Source organism: Mastigoproctus giganteus, chromosome 12 (genome assembly GCF_048544385.1).
Source record: "Mastigoproctus giganteus isolate SK-2022 chromosome 12, ASM4854438v1, whole genome shotgun sequence".
Lineage (NCBI taxonomy): Eukaryota > Metazoa > Arthropoda > Arachnida > Uropygi > Thelyphonidae > Mastigoproctus > Mastigoproctus giganteus.
In genome coordinates, this window is record NC_143586.1 from 66,914,629 (window position 1) to 66,941,679 (window position 27,051).

At 36.0% G+C, this 27,051-nt stretch overlaps 1 protein-coding gene and 1 long non-coding RNA gene across 2 annotated transcripts in view; both read left to right on the forward strand.

Annotated features, from left to right (window-relative positions):
• The window catches only part of LOC150077144 (MFS-type transporter SLC18B1-like), a 32,142-nt gene extending 17,814 nt beyond the window's left edge, over positions 1-14,328 (forward strand). The window contains exons 6-9 of the mRNA XM_090385788.1: positions 6,592-6,679; positions 9,120-9,268; positions 9,550-9,648; positions 14,233-14,328. Of these exons, the coding sequence (XP_090241914.1) occupies positions 6,592-6,679; positions 9,120-9,268; positions 9,550-9,648; positions 14,233-14,328 (432 nt within the window). The remainder of the gene's footprint in view (positions 1-6,591; positions 6,680-9,119; positions 9,269-9,549; positions 9,649-14,232) is intronic.
• A 3,803-nt stretch (positions 14,329-18,131) lies between these two features.
• LOC150077145 (uncharacterized) lies at positions 18,132-26,795 on the forward strand. Its single transcript, XR_016547709.1, has 4 exons — positions 18,132-18,204; positions 19,239-19,313; positions 23,283-23,376; positions 26,695-26,795. It is a non-coding gene; the product is annotated as an uncharacterized LOC150077145 (long non-coding RNA).
• Positions 26,796-27,051: the final 256 nt, after the last annotated feature.

The window sequence follows — 27,051 nt, forward strand, 5'->3', positions numbered from 1 at the left end:
AGCCTTTCATGCCATTAACGAAAAACATACTTTTTTATTTAACGAGGCCAAAATACTTAATGTCCGACGTAATTATACGCGACAATTAATTGCAGAAATCGTAGAAATTAAATTACACGAGAATTCTGTTAATGTTCGTCGGCCATATTTGATCTCCGATGCATGGACCTTTACGCGCATGCTCGAAGACAAATAACACTATTTATGTTTCATGTTCAACCCTGTTCGGTAATTTTCATTCCTGTGATCACGACATACGGTCGAAAAGCGTTGTCAGCTTCAGGAAGGAAAATCGTTTTGAATATTTTCGTTAGATTCTTTTTAATATTTTTAATTGCGTCAAATTGATTTTTAATTGTGTTAAATTGGTTATGTATAAATATAGTGCAAGTGCATCAGAAATAGATATTCATAATATGAAATTAAAATGAAATAGAATGTTTTGGAAACAGAGCCGGACTGAATCAGAAATAAATGAAGAAAAATCTCGGAACGTCTTGTCTTCCTGTAGGGTACTCGCTAAGGGTTTTGTTTGACTTACTAATGAATCGAAACTAAAATACTTTTATTTTCTTGGGAGCCTCTTTTTTTTTTTTTTTTTCAATTCGAGCCTGTTTGAAAAGGACTGCATCGTCCCAACTATGAAACATGGTGATGGCGATAGTCGGATGTTTTGAGCCTCGTTTTTTGTGGTATGGTGTTCGACCGATGGTTTTGTGGATGCCATGGTACCTTGTAGAAGAGGTTGACAGGTGGCGTAACGTAAACTGAGGCAAAGTGTGGTCTGATGTGTAAGTTTGTCTTATCTATTATCACCCGAATATTTCTGCTAACACAGTAGGTATCCAAGCATCGTTATGTAATATTAAACAAAATAGCCACAACAGAGTTAAGGTAAAATTTTCACGAACTGTATAAACTAGATCACTTTCTGTAAGATACAAAATGCGATGAATCCTGTATTTGCGTACGACACAGATTTGAATAATGCTTATCACTGGCCAAATAAGGGTTTTTTTAATACGCATTTGTTCATAAAATGTGCAACTATAAAACATTTTTGTCTGCCCAGTACGGTACTCATCTTGTAGAATTTTAAAATTTATATAAAAAACAAAAGAGAAGAAACTTGAGAAGAAACCAAGAGAAGAAACTTGTAAACAATTCTAATTTGGTTTTGAAATGAAATTTTATCTTTCCACTTCCATGATATGCATAAAGATCTGCTCTTAAACTAAATTCAAGAAGAGATTAGGGCAATCAGATAGAGAGGAAAAAACTTACTTTCTTCTCATTTAATAAACAATGCATGTTTACCAATATCTGATTAGCGCAAAAGCAAACAAATTCTTGTAATGAAGTTGGTATTTGTCGGACGGCACAGAGACCTGACCTTAAATTATGATCGCATTTGGTCTTGTTTATTCAGGTTCTAAGTAGGCCACGAGAATATTTTAAGGAATTCCTGATTAGACCATATCTACTACAGGTCACCTCGACTGACCCCTTTTAGTTTTAGCGGTTCTATGCTATTTGCTTTTCCACTAGGTCTTAGCAGAACGTTTTCGTATTTCACAAATACATTTGTGACCTTCCCTCGGTATTGATTACGCTCCCTAGAGCGTTACCTACTCTCTTGATTGCCTTCTCTAGGAATATATTTTTCTCGTCCGTGACTTGAAAATTGTTTAACTCTCACTTATTAATACTAATATGAAATTACGATATTTATACATTACAAACAGAAAAACACCTGCGTGCAGATGAGTTATTCATCGTTGGTATCCCAAGGCAAGTAACACAACCAGCAATAAGTAGTGACGAAGTACCTGAAAGATAAATAAAATAAAATTGCTCTTAACGTATTTACTTGGATGATTTGGCCATGCCAATTTCTTAGCATTACTGATGTTTTTTGTTGTTTTGCTTTTTTATCTTTCCTACAGTATCATTTCCAACCGCCTTTCTTCCCAAATCTGTTTCTTTTAAATCTTTAATGGATTGATATCCAAATGAAACACCTGATACCCACACCATAAGAAACACTGTTAATCATTATTAAGATCAGAAACTTACACTAAAACTATATACACTGTATTTACGAACGCTCAAGTACACTGGTACTGAAAAGCTAAGGAACAAACATGGAAACGTAAATAAATCAAAAACCATTTATCGTATGATGGAAAAACGTTAGTGAGACATTCGTTTTTGTGTGTTAATAATAGTGAACAAAGACTGGACAGGAATCGAACCGGAATTACAGAGTTATGAAATGAGTTCGAGGAGTGATTCTTATTTGCAGAGAACTATTCTTTGTTCTTAAACTGTTAATTACAGCTAGTTTTATCAATTCCTATTCTTAAATAATAGCTGACCCAAGCTCAGTGAAGTCTCTGGATGGGATCCTTTAACTGACAACCCTCCTGTCTATGGTGTCCCAGGCATGTTTTATTGGACTGTGCTGTTGGGAAGTGGATGGTCATTTCATACAAAATATACTTCTTTCTGAAGGTATTGGTTCACTTGGAGAACTCTGTGGGGACATGCATTATGTCTCCAGTTACGCTTGCAAAAGGGCGAACATACGAATCAGGGACCTTATTTCGATACTTTACAGCCTGGAGAATTTCTCGCTGGAACACATGGAGATCTGAATTTCCGCTGACAGTAATGTCAGGTCGCCGAACTCCAAATGCATTTCTTCCTGTGATGTTAGTAGGATGGGATCCAGCTCCTTGATTCTACCAGATGAAAGTGCATTGAGAACCAATTGAAGATTGAATTTCCATTTATCATTGAAGAGTGTCACGGCGCATTTGGTACCAAGTCGGAGAGCACTCTGGGGATTAAGGGAATACAGACGGTTGGTGTGCATAAAATGCTGTCCCTCATGAATACAAGCCTTTGTTCTGGTAGATCCAGCTGGTGCTAGATGACGGACATCCTGCGTGGAAATGACAACAGGTTTTCAAGAGAACAGTTTGAGTGGTTTGGAACTGGTTTCGTAGTGTGAAACTGCTTAGAAATCCGCAAGTAGGTTTCTATGCACTGTGGTTTCAAAGACTCATGTATAAGCGGAATGTTTTAATTTTCCCCACAAGGTTGTTTAACATAACTGTTATCAGTCCTAGATATTTTTTCTTTCATTAAGATAAATTTTCGTTATTATATTAAAAAAATATTGGTATTAACAGTCTTCAAACATACGCTCCTAGTATTATAAATAAATTTTCTGTTTATACTCCGGCACGACAACCAAATCAGTAGAGTTTACAATAAATCGTCAATACAAATATTTATCGTATTTAGTAGTCACAGGCTTGAACCGCGGTCCACTCAAGGAACGCGTGCTATGCACTCTCGCTCCTGACCACTGGGCTATGTCAGTAGAAGTGTGTGTACACGGGCCGACAAAGTCGAAATAAAACCTCTTCAAACGCGTCGCAGACAACGATGTATCTTGCCTACTAAATTGCCACGGAGAGCCTTTTTTATTTATATTATAAATGTCACATATTAGGGTTACCCGAGAACAACCTCATCCACACACGTATTTTGTTGATAAATTGCAGCGCATTTGGGTAGCACAGTTGGTAGAATCGCCGTCCACCTGGTGGAAAAGACCTGAGTTCGAATTCCGTCAATGAGATGAGGAATTTTCATAGGCCTTTTTCACTGCGTGGCTAAGTTAATCGGTCTCAAGCGAAGATAGCATAGCTTTTTCTTCCGGAAACTTGGGTTTTTCGTCCACGAAATCGATCACATAATACATGCAATTTGCAGACATATTATGCACGGCGCATAATATTTATTGGGGGGGGGAAGAAACATTGCTATCCTCGCCTGAGACTGACTAACTCGGCCACGGAATGAAAAAAGCCAATAAAAGTTCTTTGCATCATTGACGGATTTGAAGTTGGGCCTCCTCACCCGATATGGAGAGGACGTTGATTATAACCACTGATCACTATGCTACCGAGAGGACTTTTTATTTATAATAGGTAATTTTATCTAAGTGCTAATTGTAGCGCCTCTAGCTCTTAGTGCCCTAGGCAATCGCTTAGTTTGATTAGTGACGCTGGCCCTGACTGCTCATGACATTCGACTGCCTGACCAGTTTGGCTCCTCCGTGGCAACTTAGCACCATACATCGCCGTCTGGTACTCGTTTGGAGAGGATTGGATTCGATTCCCGTCGAAGATCATAGGAATTTCTAAATCCCTCTTCAATGGAGGCTATATTTAGCCGATCTCAGATGGCGAGTGTAAATCTTCCGGGCTGTGAGTTATTTCGTGTTTTTCAGTCTGAAAGGGGGCCAATGAACACACATCTGCAGAGAAAATATATGTATACGAATATAATCATACGATTGGGGGTGATAAAATAGTAATGACTATTTTGACTTCATTTTCTGTTTCTACTCTTGCTACAACTCTCTACTTTGAAGAATTATCCAAAAGGTGTCGTTGAGCGAGAGCGAGAAATATGAAATGCAACAGTTCCGAAAACAGACTCTCTTGATTTGGTTTTGTAGTTTGAATGTTTTAGTAGGTTTTAGAATGTCATGCGCGACTTTGTTTATCGAGTCAAACATAGATTGCCTTTTTTCATAAATGACAACTATTCGAATATTTTTTTATTTGTATTTAAAAATTTATTCGTGTTTCTATGTTTTATCTTAACTTTTGAGCATTGATATAATTTTATTAACCTCCTTTTACACGAATACCGTCTACCTTGTCAAGTTTTGAAAAATTTTAAATAGGTGATTAATCATCTATTTTTAATTTTTCAAAAAAAAAGTTTCTGCGATCCTAAACGCAAAATATTTTTGGAATCTGTATTGCTCAAGGACTACGGATAAACAGAAGTGATGACATTAGGCGCTTCATGGTCATAGTCTACTTATTGGGTAATGAAATCCAGGAAATCTGTACATGTGGAGTCTACTTTTGTTTCAGATAAGGATATGACGCATCCATATCTCATTGCCAGTAATGATATAATCTTGGAAGGAAACTTTGTTTTCCTCTTATCAGACGAGATACTATAAGCTGAGCTCTATGAATTGATTTGTAGCGATCGGACTTAATGTGACGATACCTTTTGGTGTGTCGAAGGATTTCATATACCTTTGGAACATCCGGCTCTACTACAATATGCTAAATTTTAAGTGCATATCCTTGTGGATAAAAGCTTCAACACGGATAATGCAATTATCATAATGTGGTTTTTCTGTGTATGTCTTCAAATTCTCAACTTGAAGATTGTCACAACATGCTTTTTACCCAAGCGTTACATTTGACGTACAAAGAAGAGTAAAATGTTGGTGATTGACAAGTTTCACGAGTGTATAAGAAGCGATTTGCTAATACCAAGAAAAGGTTAGAAGTTAAGATTAAACCGTTAGTAACGAAATGTGTTTATATCTATAAATTTAGATGCTGTTAAAGATGTCGTGATAAACCTAATGAAAGTTTAGTTTTGTGAGAGTTAATGTGATATTCAGTTTTATTTGAAATTAACTAAGTGTTCTCCTAATTGAATAATGACCTGGAGATCAGCATTGAAGAAACTGTTGGTGGTTATTCTAGCAATTGCAGTTGTTTTTGCAGAGCAAAGTTTACCAAACAGAAAAGTGGAGTGAAGACATGGAAGCAGGGAATCAATTACATCTAAGCGTGAAATCTCGGGGAAGACGAAGATGGCAGTATTATGAGACATTTTCATGTAGGGGAAAGCGACACTGTTCTGTTTGCATCCAGGGGCTTTAAACGTTAGCACGGTTTTAAGTGGAGAATATTATTATGAACAAAAAAAAGTTAATTATGGGGCAAAGATTTTAAGGATAATCAGAGAAATGTTGCTAGGATTTGGGGACAAACTCAGTAACCTTGGAGCTACCGAGATTAATGAATATTCTTCTGACCTTTCTGATGAAAAACTCAGGGAGGCATTGAGTATAAATATTTTCTACTTTTGTGAAGCTAAGGTTAGAACACTACATGTTAACTGCATATTCCATTATCATAGATATCTTAGTTCCCATTTACCATCATCAAGATTTTAGTAATTTCCTATGAAATCTAAAATTGTTCAACATTTATTTTTTTGAAAATTAACACCCTCGCGGGTTGCACTAAGGTTATAATCACTGCAGGGCCGGCGCTAGGGGTGCTCAGATGAGGCACTTGTCATAGGCGCTGCTAGATGTGCTACTGCATATATATGCGTGTTATGATACGCTATGAATTATGCGCCGTTACAAGGTTTTTCCTCAGTCGCCACAAACGCTAGCGCTAGCCCTGAATGACATTGAGTGAGAATAAATTTTGTTTGAATTCCGTTAATGACAGGAGCAAATTTTATTGGCTTTTTTCATAATGAGGCCGTGTTAATCGGTCTGAATCCAAACTCCAACATTTGCTGACGGTTCTTATTCTTGTTGCTTTGGCACTAAGCACACAGGTTAGAGAATATTAGGTCATGAGGTCACAAACCATAGTATTCACTCTAAACTTATTAATATAGAAAAAAAAAATGGAATTTTGAATTAGACAGCTGTGATTATTATTATTTACTTTACAGTGGGGAGGTTATACGCTTCCATTTGCAACCCTTGGAGGTTTGTTGGTCACCGGCTCTTTGGCAACCTTTTTTCTGTACGACGATACAAGTAAGTAATTAATATTCATTTAAAACTGCATTACGTAATATTTTATGTTATTTTTAAGAAATTTCCTTCGACCAATTTCTATATTTTCTGGATTTATTCATTTATAGTGGCTGACAGCATACACATACACTGACACAGATAATAAAATCAACGAATATGATTAAAGATCACAAGGGTTTATAAATAATATTATAAAGAGATACAATGCATATAGATTACAAAATGTTATTACATTTTGTAATCTATATGCATTGTAAATTTATTTTTTTATACAGAAATAAAATAAATTTACAAAAATAACACATTGTTGTGGAGGTATGAGTGAATTCGGAAAGAGCATTTAAACTTGTTTAATTCCTGCGTTGTATGCGCTTTTCCAGGAAATATATCATAATCTCCTAGAGATGGAAGGGCAGGAAACACGTTACGTCATATTCGATATGTTTATCTCGAAATAAAATACAAGTTTTGATATGTTTAGATATTGATGGTTGGCTATCACTCAGAGTCTCTGCTGAAGTCGGTAACGTGATGGGCATTCTGTCGAGATTGAGGGTAAAATATTAATGTTATGGGGACATAAATTCAAAGTGAAGAATGATAGTTTGCAGGGTACATGTGAGGAAATTTGTCTTCTGCTGACAGGTGGTCACTTGTCGGAACAAACTCCCACTGGTGTAGTAGAGGTGGGTATTTTGAATGAATATGCTGGCGAAATTGGAAGGATTGTCTTATTTGGGGGGGGGGGGGGTGATGTTGTATAAACTTGGTTCCGTGCTTCATTTTCCGCTACTAATACTAATTGGTTTCAAGTTGGGAAGCCTATTGGGAAGCAACCGAAAAGGGTGCTATTTTTTACTTGAAATTGAAATTCAGAATTTTTTTTGGGTGTGCAGCAAAAGTCTCAGACTTTCTTGCACCATTTGGCTAATAATAATAATAATAATAATAATAATAAAACTTGCTTGTATATTTACTAACTTAAAAGCTTCGAAAAGTAAAATTTCAATAAGCATTTCTTCAAATATGTACCCTATAAAAAGTGTAGAACAAATTCAGTCCTACTGTCTTTCATATTAATCAAACCTGTAATTATACACACGGCATTTTTGTTTCTACAGTATTAATGGACTATATTCATTTCTAATGTTAACTGTGGAGGAAGCAAGTCATCATGATTCGTCTGGAGCACAGAGTACTTGTGTACCTAATATCCTTGGCGCCAATTCTGCTCAAATCATTCTTACATTAACATTTTCAGGCATTACAACGAAAGATTATTTGGTTTTACAAGAAAGCCATTCAATTATTTCAATGAACAGAGAGAGATCAATTTGGAACCTGCTTATTTAAATACACCCACGTTAGAAGCAGCTAGCTTGTTAAGCCACGGCTTTTTGAAATTCCACTTTAATTACTTTCGCTCTATGTTGGATTTAACGAGAGGTTTAAGCGAGTGATTTTAATTGCTAACTAGGATTTCGAAATACGAAACTGGCAGCAGGTGCGTCTCCTGTACTTGGGTGCGATATTTCACTGAATGGAGTTTCAATAAAAGCTTCTTCTTTTTTTTTTTTTCGGAAACAATGAAGCATTTTTTTTTTTTTTTTTTTTTATCTGTGTGTGAGGAACAGGAAAGATGGGAGGGGGGATGAGTAGCGTAACACTCGTTTTTTTTTTGAAATTTAAAGAATACTCTAAAATTGTTTTTTTTGTTTAAATTATACAAAATTTGACAATTAAATACCAGGACTGATTCGATTTAAAGAAAACTAGATGCCAGAATGAAAGCGCTTTTAATATTTTTTGGGAGTTTCACATGTTGTTGGATATCCATAGCCGTTATCTTCCAGATCTTCATGGCCATCCTAAAAGCTTGTAAATTAATGAAAAACACTTGAACGGATAAAGTCTCGTTGCCAAGCGTTTACCATTTCGAGGGCTTCAGTAAAATTTAATGTTCATCTTTTGTTCCGTCAGTTACCACAATGACAACTCCTTGAACATGATCGCTTGCAAACAACTTACGATACGCAAGTAATCTCGTAGAGGGGTTACGGTAATGTAAGCCAGCTACCACGATGCGTTGCATCACTGTCCTGCGTACTTAGTGTAAAAAATTATGGAAATCCTAAAGTCTCGAAACTTTTTTAGACATGTTGGACCCACTAATTTGCGGGTATCGACTACACAAGTTGTCCTGTCCAACATGTCCTACGTACTTTGTCGTGCGTGCTATGGGCCCAGTTCTTGGAACTCAATTGTCGAACCTTGTACTATGACCATTTCTTGTTAATTTATACTTTTTTAAAAATACGCATTTTAATGAATAACTTATTATCACTGTTATTTTGTGTCCTTGATTTTTTCTTTCGTCTGACTTAATCTGATCATATGTTTAATAAGCATTTCGGTAAAGATGTTTGCATTGCTATTCTAGATAACAGCAATATTACTGACAACAGTACAACCGCTGGCTCTTGGAAACTGCTTCTTCACCCAAGTTTTATCTTAGATTACGTAGCTGTTGTAGCTTGTTTTCTGGTTATAGGTTTCAACGACGCTACACTGGAGGTACACTTGAGACAGGTATATTGCAGCTGTTTATAATCATTCATATTTAGGAAATATGTTACTTCTAATTTCTAATATATCGAAGTTTATTTGCAAACTCTGCTGAAATGTGAGATTTTTTGAAAAATTATTATAACATGATTTTATCATAATCTTAGATTGCCATAAAAAGCAAACTAAAAAATGGTTCTTGTTTAATCAAGTACTGAGTAAATACAAATAAATAAATAAAATAGAATTTTATATAATCAGATAATTGGATACTTTCACAGTATAAGCTTTTATTTATCTTACAGTTTGAACTTCAGCCAGTATACATAGGAATGATATTCATGATTGCTGGTGGAGTCGATGTTTTAACTGCAATTGCATGGGGTATTATATGCAATAAGAGTGTAAGTTCAACATATTTAGAGCTATTGAAGTTCTTTTATTCGTTTCATGTTTATATCTATTTTCATTGTGTAAATACAAATGCAGTCGAACTTCTCAAATCCGACAGCCTATGGGCCTGACATTACTCGATCTTGGAATTTTCCTGATTTCGGATGGTCATATTATAATACTAAGAAAACAAAAATCGATAAAAATATTGTATTTGTATTTTTTTACTCACTGTGCATTTTACGCTATAGAAGTGCCATGACTTACTTTATAGCCAGCAACCACTGATTCATTTGCTAACTTCTAATTAATTTCTCCATGGTGCCGGAGTAATGCAGAAACCTTTATGGTTCAGGTTAAATCTCCACCTTGTACAATCAGCTGTAACTGCTGCCTTGGCGAATGGTTAATCAAAGAACTAAAATTATCGATTCTCCAGCTTTTGGTCCTTGAGGTTGTTGCAGACATTCTCTCAGATATGCCAGACAAGCTGTACTTGCTACCTGGGAGTCTAAAATGCTGATGTTTCTAATATTCGGGTGACACTCAAGTCAAGTGAATCGAATTTCGGCGAGGTCCGGATGGTCTGTGACAGCCAAATCCTCTGCTTGTACCTTCACGATGGTGGGACTGTTAGTAATCCTGGGTATAACCCTAATGCGCAAGCACACTGTGGGTGACCGCCCAGGTATGAACCAACGTAAGCAGGGGTCGAAGTGTGGCGCCCATACCACATGGAGGAATGCGTCCCTCTGTGTTACCAGGCAATACTATGTGGCAGTTGATTCTCATCAACCGGTGCAATACCACCACTTTGCTTATTGGAGGCTTGAAGTGGTGGAAACCATGTTTAGTCTCCAGAGCTAAGTTCCAGTCAACCCTTCCCCATCTCTTCCATCATGCAGTATGACTGTGACTTTTGAGGTTATGATAGACATCATGGGGAGATCCAACCTTCCTTACATTTCGAGTGTACAGCTCTAAAACGGTGTTCCCAGGCCGGCCGCTAGTTAGTACACCGGACCGAACCTATTGGTAACTCTTTAGGAGGCTTCCAGATCAGCTAGTGTATAATCTTGCTACCTCTACTCTGCCAGATAGTGACTGAGGGAGTCCGAGTAGTGTGTATGCGGGGGTATTGTCGAGGCCACGTTATTTCGAAGATCTGGATATATTCTTACCACGTGTACGCCATATCCAAAAATTTCATTACTTCATACAGCATGTCCCACCCACTTTTTATTACTATTGAATACACCATGAATTGTCAAACTAATAGAGTAAGCTTATCTGTGAAAAGATTTAAACCTCCCAAACACTTCCTAGTTAATTTCACGAATATACGTGGTCTCAGTTCTAATCTCAACGATGTCCATTTCCACTTGCAATCTGCCAAACCCCATGTAATTTTTCTGATAGAATCTCAGTTATCAGTTGATTCAACCACTGCTCATCTCAGTTGCCGAAATTATTCGCTGTATGATTCCTTTCGCCTTAAAGGTGGTACTTGTGCATATATTCGTTCCGATATTCCCTGTCGGAGACTTGGTAATTTGGAAGCTCCTCTTTTCGATTTTCTCTGGCTTAAAATCTCTCTACCTCATTGTGTTAAATTCATCTGTTTTCTCTACCGTTCTCCCAACTCCACTAATCACTTGGAGCTCTTCGACTTCCTCTCTTTGCAATTTGACTTTCTCCAGTCCAACTTTCCTAACAGTGAGATAATTTTCCTTGGTGATTTTAACGTTCACAACTCCAGCTGGCTTCCGTTTTCTAGTCACACCGACCCAGCTGGTCGAGATGCTGAGGCTTTTGCAATTACTAATGACCTTGCACAGATTGTTCATTTACCTACCAGAATACCGGACAATGCTAACCAACAGCCAACTCGCTTGATCTTTTTCTCACAAACAACCCTTATTAGTATACGGTCGAAGCGAGTGGTCCTTTAGGCACCTCAGATCACAACTTGGTGATTGTCTCTTCTCCAATCGAGCCTTTATCTCAAGGCTGTTCCCAACCTCGTGTTGTTTGGCATTATAAGAATGCAAAATGGGATGACCTGCGAGATTTCTTTTCTTCTTTTCCTTGGTCGGATTACTGTTTCAAAACTTTTGTTGTCAACGTTTGCTCAGATCGTGTCAGTAAAATTATTCTTGTAGGAATGGAATCCTTTATTGAACACTCCACTTTAAAATCTCGTCCTTTATCTAAACCTTGGTTTTCCAATAAATGTGCTAAGTCTGTTCAAAAGAAGAATGTTGCATATCGTAATTGCCTTGTTTCCAATTCTTCAGTTTCATTTTCTGCCTACACCAAAGCTCGCAACAATTTTAAAACAGTTATTAATCATTCCAAACTAGATTTTGAACAGTCTAAGAGTAGAAAACTTGCTTCTTGCCCTACTGGTAGCCGAGCATTCTGGTCTCTTTCCAAAGCTATTGGCCGCAACTTTTGCCCATCTCTGTCAAAACCAGATGGTTCTGTTGTCACTTCAGCCAAGTAAAAAAAGCTGACCTGCTAGTATTCTATCTTTTTTTTCCAACTCATGTATTAATGATCTTGGTAAAAACACCTCCCACCATTCCCAACACTTTCCATTCAATGCCTCCTGTGTCTTCCGTCAAAAGGATGTCAGAGGATTTTGACAAAACGTGATGTTCAGAAAGCTGCAGGTCCTGATGGTATTTCTCCACTTGTTCTCAAAACCTGTGCTCCTGAACGTACTCTTGTTCTTTTCTTTGCCGCCTTTTTTTACTTTCTCATTCCAAAGGTGTTTTTTTTCTCCTGCTTGGAAATTTGCTCATATCCAGCCAGTTCCTAAAAAGAGTGACAAATCCCTCCCATCCAATTATCGTCCCATTGCAATTACTTCTACTCTTTCTAAAGTAATGCAGAAGTCAATTAACCACCAACTCTTAAACTACCTAGAAACCTTCCGTCTGATCAATGTCGCCAATATGGATTCCGTCAGTGTCGATCCACTGGTGATATTCTGGCTTATGTTACCCATTTATGGACTAATTCAATGGAAAAGTTCGGTGAAACACAAGCAGTTGCTCTTGACATCTCAAAGGCTTTCGATCGTGTTTGGCACAAAGGTCCTCTAAACAAGCTTCCATCTTATGGTTTGCCAACTGTTTTCTGTAATTGGTTATCCAGTTTTCTCTCTGATCGCTCACTGAGGGTGATGGTAGATGGCTCTCTGTCTTCTAGCTTCTCCACTAATGCTGGTGTCCCCCAAGGTTCAGTTCTTTCCCTCACTCTTTTCCTATTGTATATTAATGACCTTCTTCTATTAACTGGAAATCCTATCCATAGTTTTGCCGATGACAGCACATTGCATTCCATTTCCAGTTTGAGAAAGCTTGCCCTGCTCAATCAGCTTCAACTTCTCGAATATCCGCTACCAATAATTTAAATGCCGATCTCCAGGTAATTCTCCAGTGGGACAAAGACAACTTAATTGATTTCAACCCTTCTAAAACTCAGTCTTGTCTTATATCTCGAAAAAAGGATTCTTCTGCTCCTATGTTTATCTTTGGTGATCTCTTTTGGGGATTACCCTGACTTCTAATCTCTCTTGGCACAAGCAGATTACAAATATTGCTTCCTCTGCATCTTAAAAACTTGGTTTTCTCTTCCGCTCTCGGCGTTACTTTTCTTCCAAACAGCTGTTCACTCTGTACAAATAGGAAATTCGCCCTACCATGGAATATTGTTCCCACATCTGGGGCGATGCCCCCAAAACCTCTCTCAGGCTTCTTGATTCCATTCAGAAGAGGGCAGTTAGGTTAATTAATGATTCATCTCTAACAGAGTCTCTCCACTCGCTTTCTCATAGACGTACTGTTTCTGCTGCATGCCTCTTCTACAGATACTTCCATGGGCACTGTTCTTTTGAATTGGCTTCTATAATTCCCGCTTTCTCTTTCAAAACAGTCCGAACACGTGCCGACAACATCCATTTACTGCCCAACTTCAAACACACATAACCAACTTTTCACCTTCCTCGTTTATTCATTCAAATGCCATTTTCTGGAACAACCTTCCTTCGTACGTATTTCCTGAAAATTACAGTCTACAGAAGTTCAAGTCTAATGTCAACAAATATCTTCTTTCGTCTTCTCAACCCATGCACGGTACTAAGTACTATAGGTTCTAATACTTCTCGTATTGGGGTTTTCGTAAAAAAAAAAAAAAAATTGTATTTCCTTATTTTCCCAAAAATATCTGGACGTGTGTGGGGTCGGATTTGGGATGTTCCACTCTAAAAAAATTTTTGGCAACGCATATCGATCTTAGTTTGGTTCAACAGACAACTGCTCTTAGGATTCAATTATCTAAATATTGGATTTAAGAGATATTTTAAAAATTGTAGGGCTACTAGGGCAGGTGATTGAGAAGCATTATACCTTGTTAAATTAAATAAATTAGCTTAGTTTTTTGTATTAAAAGGCAATAATGTAAATTGCCTTTTAAGGAGAGAAAACGCGTTTTAAATTTTCTCAAGGTTCTTTTGAATTTTATACATTGTACCTTTTTAGTATATTTTCTTTTTCCCAAATATTAACATGAATTGTTCTTCATTTCAGAATAACATACGAGTTTTCATCTTTGTTTCTTGTGTGATGTCTACCATTAGTTATCTTCTTGTAGGCCCGGCTCCCTTTTTGAATTTTAACACGTGAGTGCCATTGAGTATCTTTTATCTTATATATTAAATATAAACTTTACTACTAGTATTATATTAAAATCGTTGAGGGAAATGCACAAATTACGTGCATTAATTTAGATAAAATGGTGCCATCGTTAACGGACGAGAGGGGAAGCGATAGCATGAATGTTATGTAGCAGGCTTCTTTCATTTAACAAAAAAAAAATATTGAATTTGAGTATTTTGTCACGGTAGAGTGGACTGGTGTGGATAAAAAGGAGTTCAAAAAGGTCAAGTCGCATAATTTGTGAATAGCCGTAAGTTTGATTGGTAATCCTAGTCTCCTATGGAGACAATAGGAATCCCGGCTGGTGGAGTGTGCTGCCAATCACCGTTTGCCTTTGGATATAGACCTTTTCCGCGATAGCCACTGAGGTAAAACTAAGTTGAAATAAATGTTATCCAAAATTTCAATACTTGCACAACGAAGTAAGCTTTTAAACCAGCGACAGTATGCAGTCTTTGACGATTATCTTGAAACTGAAGCTCATTTATACTCTGGATTCGGTATGGAAAAAGTTTTAGGTGTTTTCTTACGGCGAAATGAGCTGAACCAGATGACATTCCTCTTTTCAGGCCTGATGAGAGAGGGCGGAGATAGTGATTGGGGGGGGGGGTCTGCCGTAGCCTGGCCCGCAGTTCTTCGAGAGGCCCGGCAAAGACCTTAACATTGCATTTTTAAGTATTTCAATTCATTTTAATAAACATAAAAAAAATCTACAACTTTAAAATAATAAAAAAAAATATTTTATTAATTTTTTATCTTATTGATTTGATATGCGTTAGAATTGAGTTGTTTTGTAACCTTGATATCTACGTGTGGACACACGCGCACACAAACACATATACAAAGATTGCGGGCCATCATGCACTTTGGACCGGGGACCGAGCTCTCCTGACCCCTTTGGATGCTGAGTTTCCATACAGATTTGTTCGGAGACTGCAAAATTGTTTGTCTAATGTCCTCTGAAGTGTCATGCGTAAGAACACTCCCTCTTCTTTTATGTTCCTTATTGCTAACTGAGTCACACTCCCTCTTCTTTTATGTTCCTTATTGCTAACTGAGTCACACTCCCGTAACTTCTTTATTATCTTGAAAATTTCATCTTTGCATGGACGGTTAGTGTCGAAGAATTTTTCAACACTTTTTTGACATTTACTGTTTACTTTGTTTCCAAGTAAGATTTCTCTATAAAACAAGTTGCTCGGTGATATACAGCATGAGCATTCACCAGTAATGACCATGCAATTTCAAAACGGATTATGACAAACTGAACACCTGAAATGCAAAAGCTATCACTTCCTCCAGTTGCGTAACATCCAACTCTAGCGTCTTCGCACAATTACACCAACGATCTTAACCTAGTTGTATTAAATACGAACAACGTGAGTTTACATTTAAAATGAACATCCTGTATAACTCCTTCTTGAAACCAGTCCAAATCTTTTCTTTACTTTCCAATACCTCTATCTTACAGTACTGTATATAATTTATTCGTACTTTTTTTAATGTATGATTTCTTTTGTCATATAAACAAACTATTTACTTTATTTTATACTTGTCCAGTTTGCTGTATACTAGTCTGTAAATCTGTTAATTCTTAAGTATGAGAATACGGATGGTTAAATGAAAATCTTAAGTCATCTTAAATGTAAAAAATAAGACTCCCATGCCACGTATTTTCTTAGTCATACGCGTAGTCAGGCAACCTTACGCATGCGCTGTTCCTTCAGCAGACAGTACTTAGTAAAATGAGACCACTCTTCTGTGTATTCAGCCACCAACAGAAGAGTCCCTAGAAGGCAATCCTCAATTTATTCGTTTGTTTCGTAGGCTTTATAGCGTTTTATTTTAAGGATGGCGGTTGAACGGTAGCCATGCACAAAGATAGATATGATCTTTAATATCGCTTATTGGTTATTGTGTTAAAATGTTATTTATATAGGATGGCCACTGAAAGACTGAAGGGTTTGAAAAAGTCATAATTTGTTCATTTTTAATCTTTTTTATTTTGTTTTTTTACAAGTTATAGAGCATCCCTTGGAGATTAAAATGTGGCCACTGAAAGACTGACCACCCTTTCAGAATCTTCTGAAGCGATGTTCTGGCGATGCCTAGTTGAGCAGAGCGACGACGGGTAGAGGCAGATGGGTCCTCAAGGACACTCTGCCGTACAGCTTCCACCGCTGCGTCAGTGTCAGTGCGCACAGGACCTCTTCCCGGAAGATCGCCGACTGATCCAGTTCTTTCAAACCGGGCGATTGGGTTCCGAATCATGTTATCGTTAGGAGGACTTTAAAATGTTGCCGGTATTTTCTCTGAGTTTCAATAATTGATCTTTCACTGGAATAGAAAAACCCAACGAGTTTTACTCGTTGCTCGACATCATACGTAGCCATTTTAATCTCCAAGGGATGCTCTATAACCTGTAAAAAAAGAAAATAAAATTAAAAATGAACAAGTTATGACTTTTTCAAACCCTCCAGTCTTTCAGTGGCCACCCTGTATAACTCAAGTTGTTTTCATTTCAATGACCGTCACATATTTTATGCACATGCGGCTATGACGTTTATTATAGCCGCATGTGCATAAATGCGGCTATAATATCATAAACATCATAGCCGCATGATATCATAAACATAATAAATGCGGCTATGATGTTTATTATTTATGTATTTTGAATGCTAATAAATTTAAAATTTTAGTGGTTACAGTTTTAAGCTTTTTATGTATTGCAGCTATGTCAGCTGAGTGACCGTTATAATTGTAAGCTTACGTTATAAATCAATAAATTTAATACTGATATTGCATTCATAATTAAAATAACATATTCAACATTAACAAAAAAATTACATTAGTGCTTTTCAGTTATTTCGTTTTTTTTCTCCAGAAATTTTGAAATTTGAAGGTAGAGTTTAATTGAAAAATCACAGAGCGCCAGAACACAAAAAATTCTTAAAATCAAAAAATTTATCAAAACCACTTGCCTATTTAGTAAGGTGTTGGTTCATTTTGTTCATAGTTAGGACATCGATAAGAGCGTTTGTGTACTGGCGATAATATTCTTCAATTATGTAATAGTAAATCAGGCATTTACCAATAGTTTAAGAAGGAAGAATACGTTTCTTTTTTTTTTTTTTAATAATAACAATAGCTTATTATATGCCATTTCTGAAACTTAAGGACAATTTATATAAGAAACGAGGTACAGTTGGGTAATAATGTTTATGTGCAACCTTAATTCAGATGAGAAAATATTATGATACTTGTAACAATTTACTGACATATAACAGAAGACTTTAACAACAAAACTGGAATAAATGAACGAAAGAATAGAGAAATTATGAGTTTCTTTAATGAAATACTGGATACAAAGGGATCCCTGGAGGTGAATTATGAAGACATAGGTGAAAAATAAAAAGTAACTGGTGGCAACACTTATAAACCCGCGTCTCAGTGTCATCACTGTATGGTAAAATCCAAGATGGCGGAAAGTAAGCATCGGAAATTTTCGAAAAAGCAATTTCAAGGACGCTGGCAAACTTGATGTTCATCTTGCGACATCTTAGGATGAACAGTGCGAAAACAAGTCGAGTACGATGAAGAACGCACTTACATATTTGATCCTTTTATACCTTTATTCATTTTTATGTAACAAAGAGGGTTATCTTCCTCCCTTCCGTTTTTTTTTCTTTTTGACAACCAAGAACTTTATGTATAAATAGCCAACTTTTATCTTCCCTCTTTATTTAGGAAGCTGTGGGTAGTCATTGTAGCTCAGATCCTTCTAGGTCTAGCAATGGCAGGAATCATGATTTGCTGTACTGCACATGCTGTTAAAGATGCCGTGTAAGTAAAATAATGTAATGTAAAATGCAATTTTCTTTTCTAAGTAAAATATAATGTAAAAAAATTGCGGGTAAATTTTACAAAAGGCTTGTCTCTGACTGTTTTTCTAGAGATTGCAAATTTATTAACAAGTTTCTTTAAACCACGGTTGCTACAATTCTTTCTTTAAAATAACCCTTCTATAGGCCGCCGTAGCCGAGTGGTCAAGCGAACGGGTGCATAAGTACACGTGCCTTGAGTGACCGGGGTTCAAGCCCGTGACTGCTAAGTACGGTGCTGTTTTTTGTATTCTATCTATCTTGTGAACTCCTCTGACCGTTTGGTCGTCCTGGAGTATAAACAGAAAATTTATTTATTATTATTTACTTTCTCACGTTTATTGTACACTTTCTATTTAATAATATGATATGTTTTATATATTAACCCCAGGGGCTCACATCTGGTGAGTATGGGCTTGGCACACCCAGGGTCCTAAGCTGGATATCATTATTTTTCTCTTTCTTGGTGATTCCTTTCTACTTCTCTCTCTCTAAGGGTAACTCAAATTTTTTCTTTTGGCCTGTGCAGCATAAGCCTCAGGCTTCCTTGCACTGTATGGCTAATAATAATAATAATAATAATAATAATGTAATATATAATAATATATTATGTTTATATTATACTTTATATAATATGCCTTATTATATTATTATATATATATATATATATATTAAAATATATTATATTAAAATTGTTAATATATTTTATAAATATATTTAATATTTTATTTATATTAATATTTAATATTTTATTTATATTAATATTTAATATTTTAATTATGGATATTATTTAATATATTTATTAAATTGTTAAATAAAAATTCTTTTTTTATTTAAATATTTTTTTATTTTTAAAATGAAAAATTAAATAATTTTTAAGAAATGTGTAAAATAAAAAAATTCAAAATAACATTTTCTGGAATAATTATATGTTTTATTGCAGTTTTTTTTTTTTGACAGATTTACTTATCATTTCTTATTCTTTTCCTTATCTAGTGCTCGTGGATATCCTGATGATCAATCAACTTACGGAGTAGTTTCTGGAAACCTTGTGTCAGCCTTTGCTTTAGGGTAAGTTCAAAATCTTAAAAAAGAAAGACAGTCAAATGGAAAAGTGGCTTGTCACTTTTGCAGTTATTTGTTTAGAATTTCATATCCATATTATTTTATTGATATTAAATGCTGTTATTATGACATTTCAATTAATTGTTCAAACTGTTTTCTATAATTGATAATTGACCTCTTCTTGCTGCGAACTTCTTACCGTTGGATGAACGTATCATGAATGGAAAACACAACAAATATTTGTTGATACTGTGCTCAAAGCGAGCCTGTCGATATTCAAGGTGAGCCACACAGGGAAACGACCTTCCTACCTTAGAAATAGATGACGTTATCCGTGCTGATAGATACCTAAAAAAAATTTCACAGATCGCGTCAGAATTCAATCTTCTAAAGTCAATTATCCCTGAAGTCCTCTGCCTTAATCTTGGACACCGAAACGTGTTTTCACATTGATTTCAAAACGATTGTTCGATCCCCACAAATCCATAAGAATGTCCGGCTTCTTTTTACCTATGGCGAGCACTTTTATGAATCAGCCTTTGGGCATCGAACACAAGTCAGTTTAAATGGAGATGAGTTTGCGTAGGAGGCATTGAACTCTGTCCTCTCAAACATCATTTTAAGACTTGTTGGAGCTCGCTGTGGTAGCCGTAAGCAGCTGGCTGAGAACATCTCATCTCGAGTATCTTGTTTGTTTTACAGTAATCGTATTCAGAAAACAAATTATTTGGATTTTACCCTTAAAATTCAAGAATATCGACTTGACTGTACTAAATAACACTTGTAGCTTGTTAAAAGTTTTAAATATTATTTTAAAGCCCTTTTTTATTTGTTTTTGAAATTAACAGCCATGGTATTGATCGTAGGCTGAATCGGTAACTTCCCAAGAAATCGTTATTTAATATTAATGCTTTCGTTAACATAGCATTCAGCAACTACTTAACCAATAAAGCGAACAACGTTAGCAATGTTCAATGTTTCGTTATTAAAATTTTAAAAGGTTATTATTTATTAAAATAATGACCCTTTAATTGATAAATAAATGATAATGGCATTATTATTTATTTATCAGCTCGCCTCTACTCTCAATATGGAGAAGGTGACTCTTACGATGATATTATCAGTTATTAGTTAATGTATCGATCGATAGGATTTTCATCTCTCTCTCTCTCTCTCTCTCTCTCTCTCTCGCCTCTCTTTCGAATTCCGTAGAATTTGAATTAGTAAAAAAAATAATAATAAAAATAATTTTTTTCTTAGATTAATTAATGTAATTATTATATTTTAATAATCACTGTCAGTCATGAAAAAATACTGTCCTTAGTTTTAAAAAAGTGACAGATTTCCAGCTTTTGCGTAGATAATTGCTACAGCAGAGGTGAAATGTTATCTATTCTGTTTTTGTAGTAGAATATTTTTTTGATACTTTCATCATTAACGAAAAGCTTCCTCTTGTACGTAGAAAAACAGTACGTTTACTTTTTATTTTAGCAAGTCCTTTGTAACCCGATTTTTGAGGCAATGTTCTCAAGGTAGAGCACCATTTTCTACAATGAATAAACAATTACCCTTTCATTAAATTTTTAAACATAATTTACTCACTAATTATTTTCTCAATTAATTATCCTTTGTGATGTCATTTGTGTAGGGAGGGACTTGTTAGTAGTAATTAATGCCAATAGCATTAATCTTTGTACGTGGATATATGAGTAAAAGAACACTCGTTTTTTTTTTTTATGGATTTATAAATTGTCATACGTATAATTTATTATTTATTTATTTATTTATTTGTGTCTCTAACTAAGAGTTCCTCGGTATTCGAAGAGCTTGCATATTGGAAACACTATGAATATTATTAAATTGCACTTCCTTGAAATTTATTCAAATTTCCCTTTGGATTAGAACAAAAGTGATTAACATTTCATTAATCTTATTTGAAATAATGGCTAATTAACCACAAATATATTTAGGAAACTAACTCATATCCAGGTGCTGGTTCTCAAGAGGAGAAAAATGAATAGTATAAATGGGAACTTTTAATTTGAAGGGACAGACGGTTACTTGTTTGCATCAGGGATCTTAAAAGTGTTAACACGGTCCCTCATCGATAACTTTTGCGATATTTAAGTAATTCAAAAACATTTGATCTCTTTATAAGGCTTTTTTTTCTCTCAGTTATTTCTTTTGATTATACACTGCCCAACCAAAATATTAGATAACGTACTTAATGGCACCTTTAATGGCGAATGACAGCAGCAGTCAGTCGCGTATTTGGATAAATGTGCACAGTTGTCCCTAGTGATGTTATTCCATTTCGTTTTTTTTTTTTTTTTTAATGAAAATTCCAAACACCAAAGGTATTAGGAAACTAATAAATACTTAATACAATGAGTGAGTTGAAGGTTGAGAAGATATTTGTTGACGTTAGACTTAAATTTCTGCAGATCGTAATTTTCGGGAAATACGTGTGAAGGAAGATTGTTCCAGAAAACCGAAGTTGAAGGAATAAATAAATGAAAAGAAAAGTCGGTTCTGTCAGTTTGAAGTTGGACAGTAAAAGGACTTTGGCTGGTGGCGTCACGTGTTCTGACTGCTTTGGAAGAGACAGCACGAATTATAGAAACCAATTCAGAAGAACAGTGCCCATGGAAAAAAATCTATAGAAAAGGCATGCAGCAGAAACTGAACGTCTATGACACGGAGAGTGAAGAGACTCTAAGTCATTAATTAGCCTAACTGCCCTCTTCTGAATGGAATCAAGAAGCCTGAGAGAGGATTTGGGGGCACCACCCCAGATGTGGGAACAATATTCCATAGTAGGGGGGATTTGCGATTTGTACAGAGTGAACAGCTGTTTTGAAGAAAAATAATGCTGAGAGCGAAAGAGAAAGCCCAGTTTTTTAGATGCAGAGGAAGCAATATTTGTAATGGCTTGTGCCGAGAGAGATTAGAAGTCAGGGTAATCCCCACTAGAGATATATGCTTTTGCGTAGAAATCAGAGTGTCATCGAAGGTAAGCATAGGAGCAGAAGAATCTTTTTTGCGAGATATAAGACAGGACTTAGATTTAGAAGACTTGAAATCAACTAAATTATCTTTGCCTCACTGCAGAATTACCTGGAGATCGGCATTTAAGGAATTGGTAGTGGATATTCGAGAAGTTGAAGCTGTTTGTTCAGGGCAAGAATGTTCGCAATAATTTTCAGGGCAAGAATGTTCGCAATAATTTTCAGGGCAAGAATGTTCGCAATAATGTTCAGTACCTGATGCATATTGCTTACCAATTGTTCAATTGGTTCAAGTTCAATTGTTGAAGTTGAAGACTTCTATCACATTCTGATGCACATCAGTGCTAAATAATGTGAATCATGATTCGCCTGACCACATTAGGCTTTTCCAGTGTTCCATCGACCCATGCCGTTCCGTCCGAAATCATTGTAGACGGCTCCATTTGCTCACAGACGAAAGGCTTATAAATTGCATACAGCTGTTCAATCCCATTGTTCTCTGGCGATGTACTGGTGGAAATAATTTTTTCCCATCCTGGCCATGCAAAATCTTCTTCCGGCTGGACTTGTCATTTTCGTTGCTGGTTTTGTCACGTAGTAGCCACTAATTTAAACCCTAAGAACTGTCTGCGTCGTAATATGTGTGCTCTCCGCTAACGCTACCTGTAACGATGCTCTTGTTACATGAATGCCTATGACCATGCTTCTCATGAAGTCTCTGATGCCGCTTGTTTTACTTGTGGTACAATTTTAACAACTCCATCGAGGAATTACAGCTGTTACAGGTTTGTTGTATCACGTGGCACAACAATCAGCGCAGCCCAAGCTATTTCATTGCTTTTTCTGTGCTGATTGCCTTCAGTTCTCGGTATATTGGCATCTCTAATAAATTGGTAAATCAGTGTAATATTTTATTTCAAGTGTCATATAACGTTTTCTGATTTTATGCCTGTTTTATAATATTCAGGGCTTTCATTGGACCTTCGATTGGAGGAATATTGGTGGATCATCTAACATACAAGCCTGCGACGACTGTTATCGCTGGTATACAAGGTTCTGTTGTAAGTCAAGCCTTTTTTTGGATTACAGAATTCGCTGAATGATATTATTGATATTATTGATATTATTCTTTTAGTAGACATACTTTAGACTAAAAAAAAAAAAAAACTATACAACTAGAGTTCAATGATTATTATTTTTTAAAAATAAATTTCATAAATTTTGTGGTCACTTTGTGCCACAAAAGAAAACAAACAAATATTTACGCCCATTACCAGTGGCGGCTCGTGACTCTGATGTTTGGGGATGCTGCGTCTTAAAGTTACATAAAATTGCCTTGGTTATAAAACATGCAGACATACACAGTAATAATAATAAGCAAGTTAAAAATACTACAAAACATTAACTAGACATTTACCATTAACAGAGTTGAACTTTTATTTAAAAACAAAATCCATTTTTCGGTTTTTATTTGTTGAAAATAGATTAATAACTTTTTCATTTAAGTTTGGTGCACTGTTGACCAAGCTTTTCTCTATTGAAAGCATTGCTGATGGCTCATAGCCTTAGTTGTTTTGGCGCTTAACACATACCTAAGGGAGTGATGCTCTCGTGGGTAGCCCAGTTGGTAGGATTGCCGTCCTCCTCACACCAGATGGAAAAGATCTGAGTCCCGAGGATGAAAAGAGGAATTTTTATGGGCCTTTTTCACAACGTGGCTGAGTTAGTCAGGCGAGGCAGCATTGTTTTTTCTCCCGGAAACCTGGTTTTTTTTTTTTTTTTTTTTTGTCCAGGAAAACAGAAAATCGATCCCAGAATACACCTAATTTATAAACAATATACCTAAAAGTATATTGTTTATATACTTTTAGGTATATAAAATTTTACTTTAGGTAAAACAATATACCTAAAACCCTACAACAGCAACAAGAGGGAATGACGCGCAGTGGAGACAATATTTCTCAACTTTTAAATTTGTAAATTAGAGGTTGCGGAATGTTTTGGCATGAATTCATATTGAAAAAGAGAAAACGTTGTGAATATAGGTACTCAAATTCTTATACACTAGCGATTCAAAGAGGTCATATTGAAAAAGGTAATGGTCTATTGTTTTTATCATTATTAGAAGGTCCATTTTATTGAATCGGATTTAGATGAATTTGTTGCCTAGACAGATAAAACAATTAGATAAACAGAAAAAAAAAAAAAAAAAAAAAACTTCAGAAAGAAACAAGCACATTTCTGCATGTCTTATAGAATAGCACTAGTAAACTTTCAGAACTTGGAACAATGGTGTTCGAATCGAAAAATCGTGCTGTTATTCCCAACAGCTCCCCGAAGTGATTGCTAAAATAAGCAGACTAAATAGTAACATGACTGCTATCTGATTTCTACGAGTGATGCCAACGAGTCAAAGCATTAGGCGCATGTGAGCGCGCCACAGTGAAAACAAGGGCCAATGAGGCCAGTAACGGTTCCAAGTAGGGGTTAAAGGGGTACAGCACCTCATGATAAAAAATATGTATTTTTTTTTACTGCTAGATGATGATTTCCGAAAGCTGTTTTAGCTCTCTCCCACCTTTCAGAAAATTCTGAGACCCCTACTGCAGCAGTACATAAGGAAACTTACTTTATATCACAAATATCGTTGTTTCGTGCTTTAAAGTTTATATATAATCTCCGGGGAAATCATGGAACCGCGGTTGGGAACTGCTGATCTAGGCGGAGTTGAACTTGAGATTGATTTGTTAAAACAGCGGAAAAATGTTAGCGGACAAACTGGTCTTGGCACTAAACGAATTGACTGAGCGATTGTTAGAGGATAATAATGCTGGAATGCTGAATGACTTCCTATCGCCAGAATTGTTTAGTGTTCGAGTCAAGAAAGTGGTGGAGTGATGAAAGCGATGGGGCCAAGGAAGCATTTGTGATGCATTTAGGTGAATATTAACTTCTCTACGAAACGATGAGGAAAGGTTGAGGACGATTTGTTCATAATAAATTTTCAATGTGCAGCATAATGTATCTTTTTTCACGATGGGAGATATCTTCTTGGGTTATCAGTGAGACAGTGAGGAGACCCGCAAGAAAGGTAAACAAAGCATTCTAGTTTGTAAAACTGAATGAGAAAATCATCTGACAGAATATGCCCTCAAGCTGGGTTAAATCAATTACAACAGGAATGTGATCAGAGCTAGAAAAGTAATCATCGTCACTAACAGAGACAAAAAAAGAAAAACTATCGTATTTGGGCCATCTAAAAACTAATTTGTATGCCAATGTGTATTACGTACATAAGTTGCGGGTGTGCTCTAGTCGATTTGGCTCTTTCACTGGAGAATATTTGGAGAAACCCGAATTTCCGGAGAGAAAACCTTGCTATTTGACTAACTCAGCTACAGAAGATAAAAAGCCCATAAGAGTTCCTCGCATCATTGACAGGACTTGAACCGGGCCTCTTTTACCCGGTGTCAGTGGACGGTGATTTTAACTCTGTACTACACGAGCAGACTTATCAACGGGTGACAGGAGAAGGATTTACAGTAAGCACAAAAGTTGTGAGAAATGGGCATATCTGTGAAGGAGCTTTGCTCAGCCAGGTGTTCTTGAATTATTAAACTAAACAGTTCTGATAACAATTAGGGATACAGGCAGAAAATATACCCTCGTGGGTAGCACAGTTTGTGTAATCACTGTCTTCCCAACACTGGCTAGAAAGAACTGAGTTCGAATCCCATTAATGACGCCAGGAATATTTATGGATGTTTTTTAACAACGTGGCTGAGTTAGTCGGTCTCAGGCTAAGGTAGCATAGTGTTTTATACTTGAAACTCGGTTTTTTTCTTCCAGAAAACAGAAAATCGACCACAGAATACACGCAATTTACGGACATAATATATTATAAGTGCAATATGATCTAAGTCGCTGATGCGCTTAAAGTCCTAAAGATAAAGAGAAAGAGCAGAACAACGGAATTCTAAAAGATCTGTTATAAAATGATAGAGATATAAATGTTTGTACAATGGTATAGAAGAAGGCTGCTATACTTTCACCTCTTTCTAGTCAGAAGATCGAATATTCTTGCAAAGTGCTCAATGCAGTTACAGAAGTCAATGGTTTTGTTTTTTTTTTTGTATGCAGTCAGTCCTGGAAATTTTAAGCTATAGGATGTACGTGGCACACAGCAACAATAGAGTTTTTAAACTTTATCAAAGAATGATAATAAAAACTTATAAATTATAAAATTAACGTATGTACTGTTAACGTAGTTTTTTATCTACCTTGCATTTATATTCTTTATTTTTTATGTTAAAAAGCGAAACCTCTTGCTTAAAATTGTGTTTCAGGTCTTTCCTCGCTAATTAATTTAATTTTTTTAGGCATTGGCTGTCCTAGTATACATAGTCGTGGATATAGTTCGAGAAAGGCGAAAAGGCGTGGTTTACAAGAATGAAATTTGAAGCAGGATCTTATTTCTATCATCTTGAAGAACCTGTCATAAAAATAGCAGCTCTACTACAGGAGTACGAAGAAAGCAAGTCCAATCAAAGTGGAATTTGAAAATACAAGAAGAATATGATTATAGTGTGAAGGAATATGTCTGTTTTTTTAATATGCCCGTGTATCCTTCAATCGGACCTCACGTTTCTCGGGAGTATACGGCTTCCATCGGTTGATAACCACTGCTGTAAAACATTGTATAGTTTTATAAACAACCTAAGTGCATGTAATTTATT